The sequence below is a fragment of the Parus major genome, chromosome 5 (genome assembly GCF_001522545.3).
Source record: "Parus major isolate Abel chromosome 5, Parus_major1.1, whole genome shotgun sequence".
Taxonomy (NCBI): domain Eukaryota; kingdom Metazoa; phylum Chordata; class Aves; order Passeriformes; family Paridae; genus Parus; species Parus major.
The window spans coordinates 35217472-35240101 of record NC_031774.1 but is presented as its reverse complement, the minus strand read 5'-3'; the positions used below and the strand labels follow the sequence as shown (position 1 = coordinate 35240101).

General features: G+C 36.0%; 1 protein-coding gene and 1 long non-coding RNA gene across 8 annotated transcripts in view; one reads left to right on the top strand and one right to left on the bottom strand.

The window, feature by feature from the left end:
- Positions 1-22630, top strand: part of HEATR5A (HEAT repeat containing 5A) — a 65138-nt gene that overhangs the window by 40789 nt on the left and 1719 nt on the right. For 3 of the 7 annotated variants that reach the window (XM_015629814.3, XM_015629813.2, XM_015629819.2), the window contains 15 exons: positions 2870-2896; positions 4745-4883; positions 5719-5898; positions 6724-6963; positions 7675-7856; positions 9530-9598; positions 10020-10199; positions 12118-12352; positions 12742-12990; positions 14542-14669; positions 15568-15715; positions 16378-16650; positions 18969-19193; positions 20642-20796; positions 22194-22407. In XM_015629814.3, the coding sequence (XP_015485300.1) occupies positions 2870-2896; positions 4745-4883; positions 5719-5898; positions 6724-6963; positions 7675-7856; positions 9530-9598; positions 10020-10199; positions 12118-12352; positions 12742-12990; positions 14542-14669; positions 15568-15715; positions 16378-16650; positions 18969-19193; positions 20642-20796; positions 22194-22407 (2644 nt within the window). The remainder of the gene's footprint in view (positions 1-2869; positions 2897-4744; positions 4884-5718; positions 5899-6723; positions 6964-7674; positions 7857-9529; positions 9599-10019; positions 10200-12117; positions 12353-12741; positions 12991-14541; positions 14670-15567; positions 15716-16377; positions 16651-18968; positions 19194-20641; positions 20797-22193; positions 22408-22630) is intronic. The other 4 variants (XM_015629818.2, XM_015629817.2, XM_015629816.2 and 1 more) reach the window with 3 other exon arrangements.
- LOC117244563 lies at positions 433-6729 on the bottom strand. The gene is made up of 3 exons (XR_004497915.1): positions 5831-6729; positions 4770-4849; positions 433-1694 (listed from the first exon to the last, which is right to left on the bottom strand). It is a non-coding gene; the product is annotated as an uncharacterized LOC117244563 (long non-coding RNA).

The following is a 22630-nucleotide window of genomic DNA, read 5'->3' as shown; positions in this document are numbered from 1 at the left end:
AATTGTGTGTACTAATTACTGGGAATTGCTTTGTTTCATTTTGTTTTTTCATGATGCTGAAAAATTGTAAATTTGTAGATTGGTAATTTCTGTAGCATTAATGGCTCAGTGTACTGAAATTTTGAAAGTCAGTAAAAAAATTTCTAATACAAGCTATAGTCAAAGCAGGTCTTTGGATGAAATAAACAAGTTTTTCAGCCCTATTTGAGAAGAGGTGGGGGAATTTATTTGTTGAGTAGGGTTTGTTTTGTTTTATTTTGACCCAGTCTCTCTCTGTCTTTGAATAGCTGCTGTTCTAAACTACTTACTTCTATTAAAAAAAAAAATATAAAAACAAAAGCAAGATAATTTTCTAGTAGCTATTAGCCTTGGTAGATTTGGGAGGCTCACTGGGGGGGTTGGTTGGAGGTTTTTGAGGGGTTTGTTTTGCTGGCTTTTTTTTTTTTTTAGTACCTTCTTGTCACACTGTCAATCATAGAGAAACAAAAATCCATAGACAGTTAAGTTTTAATCTGATCTATTTCAACACAGTTCTTATTCACATCTTCCACTGGGTAGCACTTGTGTATCCATACTGAACATACATTAATTTTGTTTACAGTTTAGATTCCTTACGTTTTGTTTATTTACTTTGACTAGAAACATGATTGTGGGAGCTAGGGAAAACTGAAGGTTTTTCTGCCCCACACTGTGGATCTGCTAGTTGCGGAAGTGCTGGAACTAATCTGGTGTTGTTTTAACATACACTAGCAATTATTTTCTCTTTGTTGGGTAAAACATAGGTTTTCATACATTGATAAAATCACAACAAACTATGTCAGTCAGTCTCTTGCTTGGAGAGTGTATCAGCATTTAGGAGCATTTGTAAGTCCATGTACAGTCTGCTTCTATCTCTCTACTCATATCAAATACCTACTAATAAGGAGGATGTCATGACAAAGTTGTCTTGTCTATGTAATGTTACTGATTTTTATTGTTTTTACAAGTTGTCTCAAAGCACTTCATGCAGCAGTTTATGAACTTCATAATAGTAAATTATTCAATTAAGAAGTAGAGGTGAAGGCTTGAGTATGTCTGTTCATGCATCTAAGTGTGTTCCCCTCTATCCCAGAAATGCCTGTAGGCTTCCTGGGAGAGCATTCCACCAAAATCAGTGGCCTCACATTGGTGACCTTTTCACATTCTCATGAACTTGTACAACTAAGGCCAATATTGTTGGCACTGACAATTCAGTAACGTCACTATGTCTTTGAAGAATGTCATAAACAAAGTTTTTTGAGTGTGTGCATTGCAGGTCTGTGAGAAGATGATTGCACAAGCAGAATTCTGCATTTATAAAACTCGACACCCATCCATGTAGCTTCCACCCACTAAATCAGCATCTCATTAGGGAGGCAGAATGAGTTACTGGATCTGAAATTTGCACTTCACTGTGCTGTTTACTTGCAAGGTGACCCTTAGCTAGTTATTTTTCATGAGTTTAAATGTCTGCAATTTGGAGAACAAGGTGTGATGGTCCCCCTTTGCATTGCATTTTGAAGTCTTAAGGGGAAGTAGCATGCAAATCCACACATGTGGATATCCACCATTGCATTCTTTATTCAGGTAAGAAAAGCAGGAGAGGCAAAGAATCTGTGGTCAGATGAGTGATCTTCCCCCCTCCATCCATAGAAAGATGAACTTTCATTCAAAATCTGGAAAACAAATGTGCAAACAATTTTTTTTGTTTTTTTAGTATCATTTGAATCAACGCACCTCTCCACCGTCTTTGCCCAAGGATTCTGTTAAATGCCTGTGCCTTCCAACTTGCCTTTTTAAAATTCTCATTTTTCTGCCATTCCCCTCCACTTCCTCTTCACCTCCTCTATTACCTCCCTCTGCTTTCTCATAACCCTCCCTCTCATAACCCTCCCTCTCATAACCCTCCTTCTCATAACCCTCCCTCTCATAACCCTCCCTCTCATAACCCTCCCTCTCATAACCCTCCCTCTCATAACCCTCCCTCTCATAACCCTCCCTCTCCTCCCTCTCCATTCTCTCCATTCTCTCCATTTCTTTTTTCTATCATAAGGCAAGCTAACAATTTCTTGTGCAGGCAGCTGCAAGCTGCCTCCTACACCTGTCTTCCTACAGCATGAGATGGTTCAGTTCTTCAATGTATTTAAACAGTTCAGTTTGTAACTGTGCTAGCACTAGTAAAACATGACTTAAGCAATGGACACACTGCTTCCCTGGCTCATGTTTTGTGGTTTGTTGGTTTTTCTTTCTTTTGGTTTGCTTTTTTTTTTTTTTTAAATTGTGTACATGTGCTTGTCATTATCTAGCTTCCCTTCAGCTTCTGAGAATGTTCCCTGTTTGGATTGTTCATGGGGCTTCTAACAATAATGCATATTTGTCCTGCTATTTGAATTCTTGGCTCCAGCAGAATACAAATCATATGCTTTTAATCATGTCTAAAATTAGCTCTAAAACTAACTTAGGTGAGCACAGACTTCTAAAGAGCTTATCTCTGTAAGCTTGTGGTGTAGTATTCTCAACACAATGAATACCAGTTTTCAGCTCTAAGATATTAACAAAAAGATCAATATTGAAACACAATAAGTATACAATGTTAATAGCATTGCTGTGCTGTTCTCTTGGTACTGTTTAAGTATTTATTTTAGGGGCAGTTGGATTGGAATTTAAGTGTGTTCAACATGAAAAATAAGAGAAATGAACTAAGCAAATTAGGCTTTTGGTATGTTTGAGATAAGAATTCTGAATTTTATTATATGCTGAACTTACATGTTACAGTCTCCATGTGTGGTTGATATCACTGTGATATCTATTTTGGTTTTGTCATGACTGGTTGTCGTTTGTTTTTGTGCAGGAAATCTTGTTGGATAATTCTGTGTTGGTAGGTCCCTGTGCCTTGTTAATCCTAAACTTTTGCAGTTTGCAGTGGTGTTTTTGTTTCATCTTTTATCTTTCTTTTTAACCATTTTAATGTAAATTCTTTTAGCATGTCAAGTGATATTTTATTGTCATCCTAACCAGAGCCTTCCTAACTTTCTGCAGATGGCAGCAATACATTTATGTACTTAGTTAGAGATAATTTTGTTTTTAATGTGTTATATACAGACAGGGAACTGTTTGTACATTTAAGTTTTAATGTGATGCTTGCATTTTATGTCTATCATTTAGTCCTGTCCCCTGCTTAGAATGTGAGAGAATAGAGAGATAAAAAATATGCATCTTGCGTTATTCCAGAAGCCTCAATTGGGCCCTCTGCTTTTCCCCTATTAAAATTTTGCACGGAATTTATGCATGTCCAACTTGAAGTAGAATGTGTAGCCTGCTTGCATAAATGTTGCATTAAAAGTCTCACTTGTTTCTGAAGTTGCAATAAAAATACCTTGCAGACATAGCTATTGAGTCAGGTTCATTTCCTTGTAAGAGAATTATGCAGAGAGTGTATCTTTTTGTGTATAATTACGTAATTCTGAGTATTGTAGATTCATGTGCATGAATAGAAATTCCCATGAATTAAGATGAAGCTTAGTTTTGTTAATCTAACAAAGCTAAAATTCTATATTGCTTGTTCTTCTTGTCCTTCAGTTGCTCTCTTTAAGCATATGTTAACTAATATATGTTAGTCATTTTGACTAAAATATATTGGCCTGTTGCTGACAAATGAGGAGCACAGCCTAACATAAGGTTTTCCTGCAGCAGACACTCAGCTCTATCTATTTTAAGGGTGGTAACAGCTAAGGATACACAACTGCTTAGTTGTAGAGAACATTTTTTTTTTATGACAACCTAACCTTAATTTAGAAGAAGATGCATAGATATTGGTGTAGCCATCTTGCCTGACCACACAGCTATTTATTATATCTTTAGGATTCCCTTCAAGATTGTCTTAAAATTGAAAGAAGCAAAAAAAAAAAAATCAGAAAGCTCCACTCTAACAAAAACCCTTCGAGGCTATGGCTTGGGTTTTTTTAAGTGGTTTTTATTTTTCCAGTAATAGTGAATCTACAATCATATATTTTCCAATAAAATAACCCTCATACTGGCCTGTTGGTGTTAAAATATGATGGTGCTATGAATTTTTTGCTAGAGACTGCTCAGGATGGCTGACCTGTCTCAGCATCATACATTCACCAATAACTCTCACCCTTTCTCTCACCTTTTCTAAAACATAATTTAATGTAAACTGAGTATATTTTTTTTCCAATGAAACTGCAGCAGTATTCTCTTCACCCTTTCTTATAAACTTCCTTTCATGCATGGAGTTCTGTTTTACTAAAGCCAGATGGACTCTCTCACCCTTGGTTTCACTGACATTTCTCTAGTCATCTGATGATGACTTGTACTGAGTTTTCAAGCCTGTTGTATGCATATACCCAGCAGCCAAAGCGTTAGTTGTTTCTTGAGACCACAATTCACCTGGCATTGAAGTTAATGGTGATTTTTGTACAATATTGAGAGGTGGATTCAGCCCCAAACCAATATTGTAAGTTGCCTTTTGAGAGAAAATGTTAAAAGTAGTGATATTTTTTGTAAAATTGACTACAGGACTTGCAAAACATTTCATTTGGAGGTTTAAAAAAAGAAAAAGAGCTGAGCAAAATGACCATCAATTACATGTTTACTGACTTAACAGATTTGCCATAGCTGCAAGTGTTCAGAAAATACCAGCCTTACTGAGGTATTGCCACAGAGGTTTGTTAGCCATCTTACTGTATCTTCTTGCGTGTTTCAGATGAATCTCTGTAGCTCATACTTACTACTGAGACGTGCAGTGGTAGCTTGCTTACATCAGCTTGTGCAAAGAGAAGCTGCTGAAGTATCAGAATATGCTGTTGCACTAGTGAAAGAAAGCAAAGAAGATTTTACTCCAGGTAATGTATTGAAATTTTGAGATCAAAGAGCTCAACATTTTGACAGTGAATTTTAAACACACTTTGCTGTGAGTGTGAAAATTTGCTACACTCTTGAAATCTTAAACTCAAAACATTTTCTACCTCATTTGTCTGTATAGTACCAAATTATGATAAAATAAGGAAATGCAAGGGGAATTCCGGGAAATCTAAGCCTATCTAGCCAGTAGCTGTTGTATTAACTTTTTTCTAAAAGTGATCACTAGTTCATCCTCATGTGCCTTTCTGTGAGTGGTGTTAAAAATTTATTTCACTTCAGCTTTCAATTCAAGCTTATTTGGAAATTTTCAGAAAATGCAGACTACAGCCATTTTTAAAAACTGCTGATATTTAAAATTTGTAATATTGGCCAAATAAAAATTGGTCTTCTTAATTTAACAAATTATTTCTATATGTTTGGTTTTGTGCTTTTTTTGATAATAGTTTTAACTTCCATTTCAAGTTAAAACATTGTTTTAGAATTACCTTATGAAGTAAGGAAAGTGAATTTTTTTTTTCAGGAGCTAGATGCTGTGGTAATGGTAATGCTGTGAAATTCAGAGTAGGATTCTTATTTTTTGCTGGGATAGCTTTCTTCCTGTTGTTACTATGTTTCTGTAAATGCTCAACATTTGTTCTGTGTTCATGTGTTAGCTCTAGTGTTAAAGTGAAAAATATAATTGTTTCAAAAACATTTCAGGGCTAGTAAGTACTTGTTCACAAGATACCCTGTGTGCAACCTTCAGTGGGGTTTCTGTTGTCATTAGTGCAGTTTTGTGATGTACAGTGCTCAGCTCACAGACTTTGTTCTTAGCAGATGTGAACATCAGAGAAATAGGCCTGGAGGGGGCATTGCTGGGCTTGCTGGACAAAGAATTGGATCCAAGATTGTGCCAAGATATCAAAGAGACTCTGACTCATATGCTTACTTCAATGGCAGTTGAGAAGCTCTCATTTTGGCTGAAGCTTTGTAAAGATGTTCTTGCTGCTTCTGCTGGTAAGTCTTAATACACTGTAGTTGAGAACACAATCAGAATAAGGCCTGCAGGAGTGTACTGTGTCACTGAGGGAAAGTGTTCAAGTTTCTTGAATGTTTGCCATTTATGAAGTGTATAATTGTCATTCATATTGAAAGATTGGATCCTTTAACTTAGTTCCTTCAGAGGAATATGCCTTTCTCTCTGATTGCCCTTTCCCCATTGAACAAATTTTTGTAAACATTTTAGGATCTGTTGCCTGTTCATATTCTTGTTGCTTTATACTCCTAATGTTACTTCATTTCCATATGGAAATACAGAATAGGTTTGAGCTCATGAGTCCTATGCAATTACCTGCAAGAAAAGTATTCTGATCAATTCTTCTGTTAGTAATAGAACAGATGCAGGCCTATTATATCATAATGGAACTCTTGAGCACACAAAATCAATTACTGTGCTGAATATTGGCGGGGGTGAAGGAAATTATTTTACCTGCAGTGCAGGAGGAAAACTTCTTGCATTTAGATTTTTTGATTTGGAACTGTACTAGCTTCTAATGCATCTCACTTATTTTAAAAGGGTTTTTTTCTTTTGCTTCTTTCTCTGCGGCTCTTAATTTACTTTTGTGGTATTGATCTTGTCTTCCAGCAAGTAATATCAACTGAACATTGACAGTTTCATTTTATTTGAATTCTGGCATTTACTTTTAAGATACCAAGATTGAAGGGAGTCACCATGAATTTGAGGCTAGAGATAGACCTTGAATAGATTTCTTTCTGTAGGTGTCAGTTACAGTAAGAAAGAATATTATGTTTGTTTTTTTCCCCTCTGTGTCCTAAAAACAGATTTCAATACAGTAGCATCAATAGATACCACTCAAGAAGAGGAAACTGCCAAAGGGGATGATGTATCTGTATTAACATCTGACAGTGATGACAGGTTCCATCCTTTCCGAAATCCACGATGGTCCACCAGAGTTTTTGCTGCAGAGTGTGTTTGTAAAATTATAAGCCAGTGTGAAAATGCAGGTAGTGCACATTTTGACATAACTTTGGCTCAGGAAAGAAAACAACGTGATTCAAGAGGTATGTGTTAAGTGCTGCAAGAATTTCATAGAACGCAAAGTATGCTTAAAATAAGTATTAGCTCTTTGTATCTTAATGGAATTCATCATAATTTTTTTGTTTGTGATCAATGAAGCCTCTAATTACTCTGATTGGAAGCCTATATTCTTTAAGGTATAGAGAAATTTTTATTTCCTAAAGAATGGCATCTTACACTCAGTTTCCTGGTTATAGTACCATGGTGTATGTGTAGGAAGGCGTTGTTTCTGTATAAGCACTGGCAGTCACAAGTGATAGCTGCCACCAGCCTACATCATCACAGGCTGGTGTCTGGGAGTATGACTTAAAAAAAATGCCACTTTTTTTCTTTCTATAATTTGCATAATCACCAGTAGAAATACAGTGCCATTTTTTACTACCTCTCTGTGTTTTTCTGGAGGTGTTTTCCTCAACATTCATTTTTAGAAAATCTGTCTCATACATAAGGATATTTATACTTTATTCTAAGTACTATCTTTGTACATTTAAATGGAAAGCAGACTAGATCAGCTAACATAAGGTAGCCAAGAAGAATTGATCTATGTCTTAGCTGCCTGAAGTGAATCCTTGGCATGTATTAAGGTAAAACGTAAAATAGACATTTTGAAAACATTTGGAACTGTCTTATAAAACACATTATGTCCGAATTTAAATGTAATAAAACTATTTTCTTTTTTTAATTTCTGTTTTCAGATGACTTTTTGGTATTGCACTTAGCTGACTTGGTCCGTATGGCTTTTATGGCTGCCACAGATCACAGTGATCAGCTTCGTCTTGCTGGGCTTCAAATGTTGCAAATTATTGTTCGGAAGTTTGCGGCTGTTCCAGAACCAGAGTTTCCAGGTCATGTAATCCTGGAACAATATCAAGCCAATGTAAGCACCACTGATAATAACTTAGACAAATTTAGAGTTACAGTCAATTACTAAAAGAAATTTGCATTTGCAGCATGTAGGTACAGAGCTGGGTTTCAGTTATTTTGTTTCTGATGTATTGTTAATTTATTCAGACTTAACTTCCTTAGAAATCACCTCTTCAGTTGGCATATAATTTTTTAGCTCAAGTTTTTCAAGTTTCAGCATTTTTCCCTCTTGAATACAACAAAACCAAAATAGATCATTGGTAGGGTTTTTTTGGAAAGCATTGGTTTCAGAGTGTGAAACTCTTGCAAGAAGTATTAGGAATAACTATAAATTTAAACTCTGCTTAGAAATAAGTAGCCCTTGCACTGCAGCCATCACACTTGGAGATCTTGGCCAATAAACGAGCCAGAGAAGTATGGATTGTATTCATAAGGTCCATTTCCATTAAGTCTTGGTTTAGATTAAGAGGAAAGATATCCTAGTCATTTAGCATTCCAGACCATAGCTGGGTTAAATATGACAGCTGTGTTAAGCCTCATATAGCTTCAATTTCTAGCAGGCACTGAATAGGTCAGATCACTTTCTCTCATAGAATTGGAGAGACACTGAAGACATCCTGACCTACTTTGATCTTGTTTTTGCCATTATAATTCTATTTTTTTGGCACTCCTTTGTGGGAAGGAAGTGCCTTGGTCTAGTCTGAAGCTATCAAGGTTAAAAATAAACCATCTGTCCTTGCTGTCCAAAACCATCAAGCAGGTCACAAGTAAAGCTAATAATTTTCCTTTTAAGCTTCATTATCTTTAAAGTGTTTTGCTAATACTATGCATAGATCTCATCAGCTGTTTAATATACGTTTAAGAAATGTGAAACTGTTAAAAATCAAGTCTACATTGTCTGATTTTTTTTTCCCTTAAAAATGTCATAATAATCCAGAAAAAGATGGATATATATTTTCTGGTCTTAAGTAATGACTTTCTAAAATCTTGTTCAGAAGTTCCATAAATGAAGTCTCAGCTTTAGAGGGTCTTTAAAAAATTGTCATTAATTGCCATTAAAAACAAATCCACTTATTTCACTTTCTCTTCAGGATGAAAGTGTAGTACATCAGACTTAAATATGGGTTTTCAAATACATGCTAAAGCAGCTAGGGAATTAGTCTTTTATTAGCCTTTAGTGAAGTGGTTTTCAGCAGTGAGAGTAGGTAAAATCTCTGCAGCCCGGTAACTTTGTGTTTGTGTATTCTTTATTAGGTAAATGAGATTTATGCTCTCCGTTTTTTTCACTTTCTAAAGTTGACCAGCTTCAGTTGGTTGTTTTCTACAGTCTGTATTCTTTCTGAGTAGGGAAATGTCACTCACTATTTGTCTTGCAAGTCTTTCATGGTTCAGAGCATTGCTTTTTCTTTTGTGGGCTCCTCATCAAGTCAAGGAAGGAAGACATTACTATTTGTGTTTTAGACAGTGCAAAAAATAGAGTCAACCTTGAAGACCCCTCTCAAAGAGAATGATGTCCTCAGTGTAAGCAAAACAATAAAAGTTGACTGAAACTGTTTCTCTGCTCTTTAATCTGACTGAATCAGTCTGTAAAAAAATGACAAAGGAACTATGCTTCATAAAGAAAAACTGTAACAGTCCAATTATGAAAAATAAGCCTTTAGTTGATTGTTCACTACTTCTCTTTAGGTTGGAGCAGCACTTAGGCCTGCCTTTGCTCCCGAAACTCCTCCTGATGTCACAGCAAAAGCATGTCAGGCAAGTGTTGAAAGTCAGAAGTCTCTTAGGTAATAGACCCTCTGAAATTTATCTTTTCTTCGCTTGATACGCAACACAAGAAAAAGGAAATAAGTCCTCTAACTTTAAAGCCTCGATTCACAAAAAATAATGTCACTTATCTCTATATTGTGGCAACTCAAAGATTTTTGTCACTTTAAAGTCTTTTGAGAAACTTTGTTGCAGTTGATATTTTGGCTATTACTTGTGACAATCCACTGATGTTTTGGTTTTCATTACTTAAATGTACTAAACTGGGATGTCATTTAACATTTGTTACTGTCTGAGAGTAACTGCATCTTGGTAGAAATTAAATTTGGCTTTCATAATTTTACAGATGGAAAAAAGATTATTTAGTGGTGTTTTTTCCTTGTTCCTCATTGTTTCTGTTTCTCAACACTAGGTATGCAGTGCCTGGATAGCAAGTGGTGTAGTAAGTGATCTGAATGACCTTCGAAGGGTTCACCAGTTGCTTGTGTCCTCTTTGCTCAAAGTGCAGGCTGGAAAAGAAGCACAAAATCAGCAATATAATGAAAGCACCTCAACTATGGAAGTACTAGCTGTCCTTAAGGCTTGGGCAGAGGTTAGTGTAACAGCTCTGTTACTAGATAGTATACTACTATCGAGGAGGTGAGTTAGAACCTTTCAGACAGAATTTTCAGGAATTTCTGATATGCTTCTTTAAATAGAAGCTGCTGACCCTTTGCTTTGCTTTGCTACCTCTAAAAGTAAAGCTATTTTACTATACATTAAGAACAATGAATCATACTTAAAAATATAAATTCCTTAATATATTTGAATAGTTCAATATTGATTTGAAATTGTGTGTTATAAATGGTTATGGTGATGATCCACTCAATGTACTATAGTACATTAAATAGGTGTCATTTTTCTCATTGCCTATTGGCCTTCCATATCTTGGAATTAGATCTTTTAAATTAATACTGTCAGTTCACTACTGCTTTAGTTAAATTAAAGTCAGCTCGTGTGAACACTTGTTTTAATATGTGTAAATGCGAGGTTAAATATTTAAAAGTCAAAAATGTGGACCATGTTCACCACCTCCAAAAAATGTACATTAGAATGTAGTGATAATGGCCTTGGATGCTAATGGTTGATAACCAGCTAAAGTTGAACATGTTATGAAGATGTGTATTTCAGTGTATAATCAGAAAGGTACTTTGGAGGAGAAAGTAGGGAATAGATAGTTTTTATGTAAACAATTTTAGAAAATTATACCAATGTTTCATGTGCATATTTGAGAACAGATACTGACAAAATAGCAAAGACCTTGAAGACAAGCTAGCAGGTGGGAATAAAAATCTTGAAAATATGCTTACATTGAGAGATTTAAATAGATTGGTCTATTTAATCTATTCAGGAAAAGATCAAGTACTGTGATCATTGTAATAATTACATAAGGAAAGGTTTTAATAGCATATAATAACCTTTCACTGGTCAGAAGCCAGGACAAAATTTGGACTAGATGTGAGGCTCACCTGTCAAAAGTGAAGATCTGTAAATTGTTCCAGCCTATAATTAAGATCACTAGAATTCTTCAAAGGAAACTCTGTAGAGCTTCCTTTAAGCTTTTATGACTGTAATTTACAAATATTTCACTTAAGCCCTAGGCAGTTCCTTCTCCATTAGAATCTTACCTATTTCTTGTTTACAGAAATTGAAAGAATTCCCCCATCCTGTTGCTGCAGGAAGGTGTGAGACAAGGGCTTGGTGTATGTTTAGTTGCTGGTCTGGGACAACCCACTGCAACTAGTAAACATGAAAAAGATGTAGAAATCCTAATTGTAGGAGACTAGTATTCAAAAAAGCTCACTGAGATACACTGAATCTAAATGTGCCCTTTATAGTTGAGAAGAGCTTCCCTCCAGGGGCATTTTGAAGAGACTACAGAGAGCTGTTTGTCTGAAAATTCTCAGTTCTACTTTTTTTGATAACCAGATAGGTACCTAGGGAAATTAACACTGAAATTAACCTATAGATGGTAACATGCAAAGTATGCAAGATTGTACTCTTCATTCTTTACTGCTAACATGAAGTAACACATAATTTTGAGAAGTCAGTTTCAAGTGGCATATAGAACTTCAGTTAAAAAATATTTAGGAATGGGTTTACTGTTGTTTCCGAATCATTATTATCGGTATATTATTTGGTAGTTCTTCAGTCTTGTATCTATAATAGGGTTTGATGGTTGGAAGCAGATACTGGACAAATAATACATCGATTTTTAAGAGCAGAGTACTTAATTCCAGATAGGAATTTTTTGTTGTTTTCCCCTTTTTGGGGATTCTTGCATCATGATTATCTGGGGAAAGGATTCAGAACATTTAGAGAATAAGTGCTTGTTCACCCAGGCTTACTGGACTTGAAACAGAAATAGATTCTAGGAAATCTCATGCCTCTTCAACAGGCAGTCATGTTTGTGATGACAGTAGTTTTCCAGGTGTTAATATTTGTAACTCTCTATCCAAATATATCAACAGGTTTACATAGTTGCCATTGAAAAGCAGAAAAATCAAAGTGATACACACAAGCATTGTTTAAAAATTGCAAACTCCTCCGAAGAAAGCCTCAGAGATGTAACATTTTCAGCCAGTGGTCTTCTGGACTTGGTACAGGCAGATCTTGGAACACTGAGCAGGCTCTGGCTTGCTGCACTTCAGGATTTTGCTCTCTTAACTTTGCCTCCAGAATATGCATCACAACTACCTGCTGAAGGTAAAAAGGCAAATGAGTTGTATTTTCCCAATTTCCTTAGCAAACTGACTTGTGTTAAGATTATAGTAGGATTAAATTGTATAGAGAATAAGCCTACTTATGGATCTATTTAAAGATCAGGACTGCCTTTGAGAACAGAGGTTTCATTGATGTGAAGAGTGGTTTGGTATTCTTATTTGTTGACTATTTTTATGGTTGAAAGAAGAAATAGGTAATCTTTTGCGTTCTGTCCAAGTAAATCTAAATCAAATGCCCTGATTGGCCTGAATTTCAATACTGAACATTAAAAAAACAAAAGTCATACATAGAACACAATCCCATTTTAAGAATGAGAAAATACACTAGTTGAAAATAAATTACACCCTTAAAACTAATTTCTTTTCTTGTAGGTGGTACATTTTATACAGCAGAGACAATTGAAAATGCCAGACCTCATTACTACAACTCCTGGGCACTGATACTTTATGCTACAGCTTTATGGCTCACTAGCACAGGTTTCATTGTTGTTGATCCAGATGAAGGAGTTACAAATCTCTCCAGACCTGTTACCCCAACTACCATGTGTCAAGATTCTTCTACCAGGCCCTTGGTGAAATCTCCTGAGGATGTGAATACTGACAGATTTCATCTTATCTTGGGTTAGTGAGTGAGTGCATAGTCTGCCTAGATGCTGTAACTCAAAATGTAGATAAAGCTGTTAGCAAATAAATGATTAATCATTCAAATTTAACTGCATCATTCAGTGTTGCATCTTTTAAACATACAGTCAGAAGAATTTTAAGTCCTAGTGAGAAAATTGTAAGGTACTTTCCCAAATGTGGTGCAAAAAACACTGTGAGCTGAACAAGCCCTAAACAAACTCTTATTGTTCTGCTCATAAACATGCAAGTTCAAGGGTGGATTTTACAGTGTATGGATTAGTTTCACTGAAGTACAGTTTTACATCACACAATAGTTTCTAGGTTGGAAAGGACTTGAGATTATTTTGTCCATCTCCTGCTCAAGCAGGGTCACATAAATCAAGCTACCCAGGACTAAGCTTTTGAATATCTGTGTGGATGGAGACTCAACCTGTGCCAGTGCTCAGTCACCCACACAGAAAAAAAGTGTTTCCTCACGTTCTTATAAAGCTCTGTTAAGCCTCCACTATTCAGGAGCTAACAGGTAGTTGAATTCAGTCCCAGTTCTCTTAAGTTTGCACAATTAGGCATTCCTGGTTGTATGTTTTTTTTGTCCTCTCTTTGGTATCCTTCTTTTGTTATCCCTCTTTGGAAAGAGTTTGTATGACTTTATTGCATATGTCTTCTTTTGAATAGTTTTTCTGCAGAGAGACAGCTCCCTTTTGAACTAGATTGCTCTTTCAGTTAGAAGTGGGACTTTTGTATCAAAAGCTGCTCATTTCCCCTGTTTCCTCTACTGCTCAGCGCATCAGATTTCATGTACTTGACTGTGGGCATCTGGCTTGTATTCTGCTTTTGAATAAAACAGCATTTTAATTTTCATTCCCTACAAAGAAACTGAAAGAATTTAAAACTGCTGTTGCACAGCTGTTGTTTAGTGGACATTGATTGGTTTCCCAAGTCATCACACATTTTGGAATTACAGCTGTACAACTGGAATGAGAATATGGATTGCAGTTTATACAAAGGTTATCTCAAATATTTTGAGGAGTCCTGAAAGCTGAGAAAAAAGATAGCTCTTATCTGCTCTAGGATTTACAAGCTTAGGCTTCATGTAAATTACTGCTGGTTACCTAGCTGTGGTAGTTAGCATTTTTAGCATTTTTTTAAATGAGAAGATAATGCCTCAGCCTTACAGTTTGTGAACTACTATTATGTTCAGCATTTCCTTCTAGTACATAAATCAGAATGATTAGAAAAATACTCTGCTATATACTCATTATGAATTGCCATGTCTGTTTATTAGATCTCGTGTTTTATTCAGAAATTTCTGGGGTTGTATTTATGTTAGTAGCCAGTTATAATTCAGTCTTATACTGTCTAGAATGAGAAGTCTCTTTCATTGTTTTGATGGAAATAGAGGTCTTGCCCAAAGATATTTGCAATAGATGAATTCACTTAAAATGCTACTTCTGTGGTTGCTCAACCTTCTGTGAGGTTACTTAGTAGTGGAAAAAGAACTTCTTAAAATTTCAAGTACACATGGAGATTTTTTTCTGATGCTTGCAGGAATTAGTGTGGAGTTCCTGTGCTCTCCTCGATCAGATGCAGCAATGGAGAACATTATTGCCTGCTTACGTGCCCTGCAGGCTCTCTTCGATGTTCCATGGCCAAGGTCTAAAATAGGTGGTGATCAGGTAATGCAGAACGACCAAATGCCTCCCAGAATTAAGGCATAGTTTTAGTCTGACAGTATCTTTACAATCTCTTGTATTTTCAGGAATCTTCAGCATATAAGTAGTAGGTAAATTATATGCTTTACCCAAATCCAAAGCTGTAGATGGAGGAGATAAAAAAGAACACAACATGGAACCTGTAAGATGAGGGGCAGAGAATTTGAGGACATTTCATCAGGAAGGAGTAATTAGATGAGTAGGATGAGAGCCAGGTAAAGGCAAAATTCTTGAAAAGAGAGTTCTCTTACTCTCTCTCTGTCAAGGCATAATTGAATTAATTCTGTTGTAAAAATCAGAGCTGGTAAAAGAAGATTAGACAAAAGCAGTGATACTGAAAAAAAGAAAAAAGGCAAAACAAAAAAAACCTAACAAACAATACCACAGCAGTGATCTTGAAAAGAAGTAGAAATCTGAAATTATTTATTTTTTTCTTTAAGTTAAGATTTATACCATCCCATGTGCTTTGCAATTGTCTAACCCAGTGAAAATTATAAAACCTGCGGACATGGCTACTGATTGTTGATGCTCTGCATATAGTGTAGGAGGGATACAGTGTAGTGTCCCCACCTTCAAGAGTTAAGATGCCAGAAGATAAAGATTACTTTGGCTTTTTTAGTTAAGTGCCCTATATCTTAAATAACTGTTATAACTGTTTGTTGGGAGAATTGATAGGGACTGCTGTTCTTGGGAGCTAGATGCTGTATGGTGAAGAAAATGCCAACTCCTATGATTGCACCAATTACATTGTGTTCCTTAGTGAGATCAATCAGATTAATACTGTTGGCTTTAACAAGTATCAACAAGTTCCTAAAATTCTTACATTAAAATGAAAATATATTAGATGTTTTTCTTACTATAGGAGTTGGGTGTAGAGCTGCTGAATGTTTTGCATCGACTGATACTGACTAGAGAGTCACCTGATATTCAGCTTGCTGCCCTTGAAGTGGTTCGCTTGATTCTGTTTGCAGCTCAGGAACACGTGAAGGAAAAGCGGAGAAGTGCAGAAGGTACAGTACTGTATGAGATGTTTGAATACCTGTTATCAGGATTAAAACAGTTCTTTCTTGGAAAACTGAATTCCAAGATGTGTCTTAATTGAAGTGTTTCACAGTTGGATTATAATTCTAGTTTACTTAAGACAGTCCAGGTTCCTGACATAAGAAATTCAGGTGGTAGGATAGATAGCAGGTGGTTTAGGTGTTGAACAGAGGGCAGATAGTAAGGAGAAAAACTGCAGCTGGGTGGTGTCAGGAGTCCTAGTGAAATCTGGGGTCAGCTGCAGTTGAGCAATGGACAGACTCAGCACACACAGCTGTTACAAGCCAGGTTACAATAGTTATTCTGATTCTTACTTACTAAAATTCATTTTCTAAAAGGAAAAAACTGGGAGAAGAATCAGAATGCTTGTATCAGTGACATCATATTGACTTGGTGCCTCAGGATCTTGTATGTCAAAGTCTATTGTGCACCCTTTTGCCTTTCGGCAGTCACTGCATAGTTTGCTTATTTAGAGGGATGGGTGTTTGCTAGTAGAATTTTGGATACATACCCATGCGTGTATATATTTGTCAGGATTATGATTTGGTTCTGAAACAGTCTTAAGAAGTAAACCTTTTGGAAACAAGTCACAGCCTGCAGACTTCTGCCATATTTCTTGTTTTTCTTTCAGTTGATGATGGTGCTGCAGAAAAGGAAACATTACCAGAATTTGGAGAGGGCAAAGACACAGGGGGTCTGGTGCCTGGGAAATCATTAGTCTTTGCAACACTGGAGCTGTGTGTTTGTATTCTTGTCAGACAGCTTCCCCAGCTCAACCCTAAATTAACTTATAGCCCTGCAGTTCCACCTGGAAAACATCTGTTACTGTCAGAAGATGGAAGTAGATTGGTAGCAGCAGCATTAGTTATTCTCTCTGATGTTCCTGCAGTCTGCTCTCCTGAAGGTATGCTATTTCATCACAAGAAAAGATAAATGAAAGAATATTAGGCCCTTCTCTCCCTTTGTTATTGCCTAATTTTCTTAGCTAGCTAAGTCTGGCAGCAAGTTTTGTTGATTTGCTTGTGACAATTTCCTTTTCTAATTATTTTTGGACTGTCAAATTGCAAAACAAGTTACAAAACTGAAGCAATTAAATGAGTAGTTTGTCTTTTCCTCCCACCCTATAGCACTGCAATTAATATATTCATTTTGTACTGGGAAATATACAACAGCTAAATGATTATATGCTACTTAAATGGTCTAGTCTGGAATTCATAATGCTGACATAAATTAAATTTAAAAGGGAAATGTGTGATGTGTGGTGTTACATTTCCATCATTTGAACATTAACAAATGGCTGCAAGGAGTTCTGGTTGAATTCTCAGATTAGTTGACTTTTATCCATGATTCATTTTGGATTCTCTCTAAACTTCAGGATTAGCCTCAATATCACCACCAAGCCTCAATATCATATTCATACATATAATCTTTCAGTACTGTTACAGTCACACATACAAACCATTTCTGCTCTATGCCTCTCTTCCCACTTTAAGTATTGTTGTTACACCCTATGCAAATTTTTGGCATTTACCACCCTTGAAAATTTCTCCTTTTTTTAAAAAAAATTGTTCTCTGTTAAATGATTCTTCTGTGGGGAATGACACTCCAAATGAAATAGCTGGCAGCCCTTGCAATCCTTGTATGTTTTCTCATTTCTATCTGCAGCCCGTTATTTATCAGTTCAAAGTGAAAGGAAATAAACATAGCATCACCTACATGTGAGGACTATTTTGTATGAAAAATAATCTGTGATTTCTTTTTTTCTCACTGTAGTTGTTTTTGTCTTTAGCTGTCCATGTTATTCCACAAACAAACAGCTTGCAGGATCAGACTACAGGGAATATTTGCACTAGAGAAGTTAAGCATTTTGTTCAGGTGGCTAAAAAGAGGAGCTTAAGCTTGCTTATACAGTCAGTTGAATAAGGAAGCAGCTCTAAAAGTCGGCTCACATTATCAAAGAGATAAGAGTTCCTCTGTGGAATTACATCATTTTTTCCCCTTTATTAGGTAACTGAAGTTACAGTCCTGTGACTGTCATGTCTCTAACTTCAGGCACCTGTCATGATATGTTTGCATAAAAAAATTTGCAAGTAAATTATATTCATGACCTATATTTCCTACTGAATTTCAACAGTAAATTTTCAAAGACTTGGCTGTTCAAAAATAGATGGCCTCAGCTTCAGAAAATACTTATGCATAAGTCAGAGACCCTCGTTACTCAACAGGTCTCTCATGAATATCAGTGTACTAAAATCTTAAATAAAGCATTTTGCTGTTTAGGGAACGAGATAAGCATGTTAAGTCATCTGCTTACCTCTGTGCTTTGCTGAGTCAAAACTTAGGACAGGAGCAACATATAAGTATCCAGGTTTCTAGATTGCCTCTATGTCGCGTTATTCCTGTGAATTTTAAAACATTTTTAGTGGTCTCTTATTATGACTAGCCAACTGTTAGATTCTCAGACATGAAAATTTCTTTAGTAGCCTATGGAATAATCTGCTTGTCTCCTTAGGTCTTCTGTTTTCAAAGATAGTTTTAGAGGCTTCTATTTAAATTCTAGGGCTTTTTCTACATTTATTTTTTCTGATTCTTATTACTCTTACTAAAATCTTGACTTCAGTGATTTCCTGGAGCAATGGCATCCTTAGCTAACCGCACATTATATGGTAGTATTTCCTCTTGCCAGTTTTGAAATTGCCCTGTTAATTTGCTCCACTGGATTGTCTTAGTGTGCAACATATACTTAGATGCTTATACTTTGCTTTCTACTCTTCTTTCCATTTAGTAGTATATACAAAGAACATACTATGTACCAGTATATATGCAAGTATACTGTATTTGCTAATGTGTACACTTCCATGGCTTCTCTTCCATGAAAACCACCTCCACAATGGCACTAATTTTTCTTACTTTTCTCTGAATAGGGCATAATTCCACACTTAATGTAGTAAAACCATCAAGGAAAAGATATACAATACTTATTTTAAAGGGGAAGAGGTTTAATTTCATTTAAGCAGTCCAACTCCCTGTTTGCTATAGCAGGTGACATGACATTTCAGATCTTTTCTTCAAATTACCAGTGCCTCTATTCATAGATATGCTTAAAAATGATAAATTATAAATAAAAAAAGAGAATCCATGAAAACTGCCTCTTTTTTTTTAATGTAAAAGGTACCTGCATTTTTTTAAATTTCTGTGAAATTAATTTGTATTGTTTTACAGGAAGTGTTTCGGTTCTTCCTACTATTTTGTACCTAATTGTCGGCGTACTTAAAGAAACAGCTGTGAAATTACAAGATGGCCAGTTACCTCTGACAGTTGCAGCATCTCTACAAGCTCTGAAAGGACTCTTGTCTTCTCCAATGGCTCGAGCAGAGAAAAGTCAGAATGCTTGGACTGATCTTCTGCGTAGTGCTTTGTTCACAGTGCTTGATTGTTGGGATCAAGGTAGGCACAAATAGTGGGTTTGTGGTTAAAAACTGAGAAATGTTTGTGTGAAACATTGTTTTATGTAGATTGAATTCATGCACATCTAAAAAAAGACTTCTCTCTTAGTTACAAGAGTAATTATCTGGTTACCAAGTACTGTTGAAACTATAGTGCAGTCTTGTCCCTACAGTCCATAGGAAAAGTCTATCTTCTGTAAAAGTAGAAGTGTGGATGTCATGATTTAAGCTCAGCTGGAAATTAAGTGCCACACAACCACTTGATCATCCCCCACTCCCTCTTTCCCCCACCCTACTGGAGTGGGGAGAAGAATCAAAAGTAAAACTTGTATGTTGAGATAAGAATAGTTCAGTAATTGAAACTAAAGTAAAATAAAGTAATAATGGTAAATTATAGTAATAATGATAATAAAAAGAGAAAAACGAGTGATGCACTGTACAGTTGCTTACCACCCTCTGACCAATGCTAGACCCCCCCTTCCTGAACCCAGATCATCTGCCTTTCCAAGTAACTCCCCCCAGTTACTGGGCATGATGTGTGGAATATCCCTTTGGTCACTTCAGGTCACCCTTCCCAGCCATGCTCCCTCCCAGTTTCATTTTCTTATCTTCTTACTGGCACAGCATGAGACTTAGGGGAAAAGCCCTTGACTTAGGATAAACACAATTTAGCAAAATCCAAAACATCAGTGTGTTATCAGCACCATTCTCATTCTGAATCCAAAACAGCACTGAACAGCTACTGAGAAGAAATTAGCTGTACCCCAACTGAAACCAGGACGGTGGGTTTGCAGGCTTACTCTTGTGCTGTGTAGTGCCACGGTGTAGTTCCATGGTATGAAGACTTAAACAGGAGCTATGGCTTCAGTGTACAGCTCAGCATAAAAGATAGGTTCTCCACTAAGAGTTAGTGTGTCTCTAGTGAAGCAAGAGGCATTAAAACAGTAGTGCAAGGAAATAATTTTTTGTCTTGAATCACTTTGCTGTGTGCTGCTGCTTCAGCTTCCTGAGTTTGTAGTATTTTCATTGTTCCTTACGTTTAATCTCTTACGTTGTAATTTGTTGTTGGAACATTTCTTTACAATGTTGTGTAAAGCTTTTAGGAAAAGAATATATATTCTAAATATAAATTCTATAATTTTCTCTAATAGATTGTGCTCTGTCATACCAGCTCTTCAGAGATATTTATTGTACTTTATACAAAGAAAGAATGGAATAGGAGTATGCTATAATTTCCAAATATGCATATGATCACCCCTGAATTCCCATTTTGGTCTTGGCTTTTATTGCAGTAAAAGTTCATCTCACTGTATCAGAGGATGTCATGTGTTTGGAAACAGAGATTCCTAAAGAAATGTAGACATTGATATTTCTATTCCACCTCTTTGTACCACTTAAACTTACAGCTTTTTTAATGCAAATCTAAAAATTTTATTACTTTGTTGATAGTAGATTGCCTTCTCCAAGAACTCGATGAAGTCAGCCTTCTCACTGCTATTACAGTATTTGTTATGTCTACCAGCCCAGAAGTTACTACTGTAGAGTGCCTTCAGAAGCGCTGTATTGAGAAGTTTAAAACAGCACTTGACTCAAAAGATCCTCTTGTAAGTACTGGTGAAGTTATTAGAATGTCACTACCATACTGAATGAATATTAGCATATCTTAGTTGTTTTGCTAGTCCTGTGTGTTGATGGAAACTAATTCTCTCCTGACTGTATCTGTCGTATTTTAAAATACAGTTTGAATAAGTCAGCAAAAACATGTCCAGCAGGGCATTTCATCATTGTTCTGTATGCAGTTCTGTACTCCTAATTTTTTTTTACTGTGTAAGACTCAGAGCTTTGTACATTGATAATTACACAATACAGTTGTGTAGTGTTTCAGGCACCTGTCAAATTTTATTTATTCATTTTATCTTCAACACACAGACAGTGTCTTTTGCACAGGAAATCCCTCAGCTGTGAGTCTTCGGGAGCTAGAGCAAGTACCACTACAAAACCATTACTGTCTCATAAGCATCAGCTCCTGGCCACTGCTGGATGCAGCTTACTGAACTAGATTAATGCTTTGTTCTGACCTAACATAAATATTTTCATGTAGTGGCATTAGATTGTAGTGTCACAGTTCATATATTACTGTCCTTCACCTAAAAAATATAATGTATCAGGGAAAAAAAGGCATTTATACAAAAGACTTTTTTAGGGGTTGGAACTACCTCACTTTCAAAGGTCAGCCCTGAAAATAACAGGCATTAGATTTCATATTTTTTAGAATTCACTGTAAGCTGTTTTTCTTGCATCTCCTCTATATTTGTGTATTTGCGTAGTAATAAAAAAATTAAACAAAGTTTCATTTACTTGAGAAATAAGTGTAAGATAATACTTTTTTATGTATCAGTACATTCCTAATATTGTAAACTTTGTTTTTCACTGTTAGGAACTGAAAATGCAAAATATGACCACAAGGAAATATTAGCATGCATCTGCAAATTTCATCCAAGTATTTAGGCATCAGAGCTGTTCAGAAATTATGTAGGAACTTGGCAGTTTCAGCCATATTGACTTCTAAAGAGATGCAAGCTACTGCACCATTTAAGGCATTTTAAAATTGTGCCTACAGTTTGACAGGGATATTGCTTATATTTTAAGCACTGCTTCTTCAGTATTACTGCATTTTTCTAAGAGAGTATATTCAAAATAATACCAATCTTCAAACAAAAATAGTATTTTTCCTTAACTCAAAAATATTGGAAGATATAAGACTTGATGGAAAGAAACATAATGTGTGATCTGATTTCTATTAATAATTGATTCCAAGTTACAGAGCTCCTATAAAGTATTATACATGAGCAGCCTACAAACTGATGAGTTTTCAAGTTGAGAGGCACATTTTTCCCCCCTCCCAAAATTTTTTTTTTTACAAGCTGTTAGATTTGGAACACCCAGAGATGAATTTTTGAACTGTAACACTTTGTAACTGCAAATTTTGTTTTCCCTTTAGGTACAGTGTAAATGCTACCAGCTGCTGCACTCCATCTTTCAGCATCCAAACAAAACTGTATCATACCCTTATATCCATTCTTTAGCACCATCCATTGTGGGGAAACTGCAGGAAACAGAAAGAGCAAAACCTGAAAATGCTGCTGAACTTCAAGTCGTTCAGGAGGGAATAAAGGTGGTTACAGCTCTGACAGCTGCTGCTGAGGAACAGCACCGTAAGTTACTTCCATTTCTTGTACCCAAAGCATTTAAGATGCTCAGAGTTGCCATAAATAACAAACTAAAACCAAAATGACCACCAGGAATTCAGTCCTGAACACTAATTGCCAACAAAATTGCTCACAGGAATGTTGGGGTTTTTACCCTACAGTTCAGCTAACATTTGCAGCTTTACAGTTTGGATTAAATATTAATTTAGATAAATACTTCCAGTTAGAA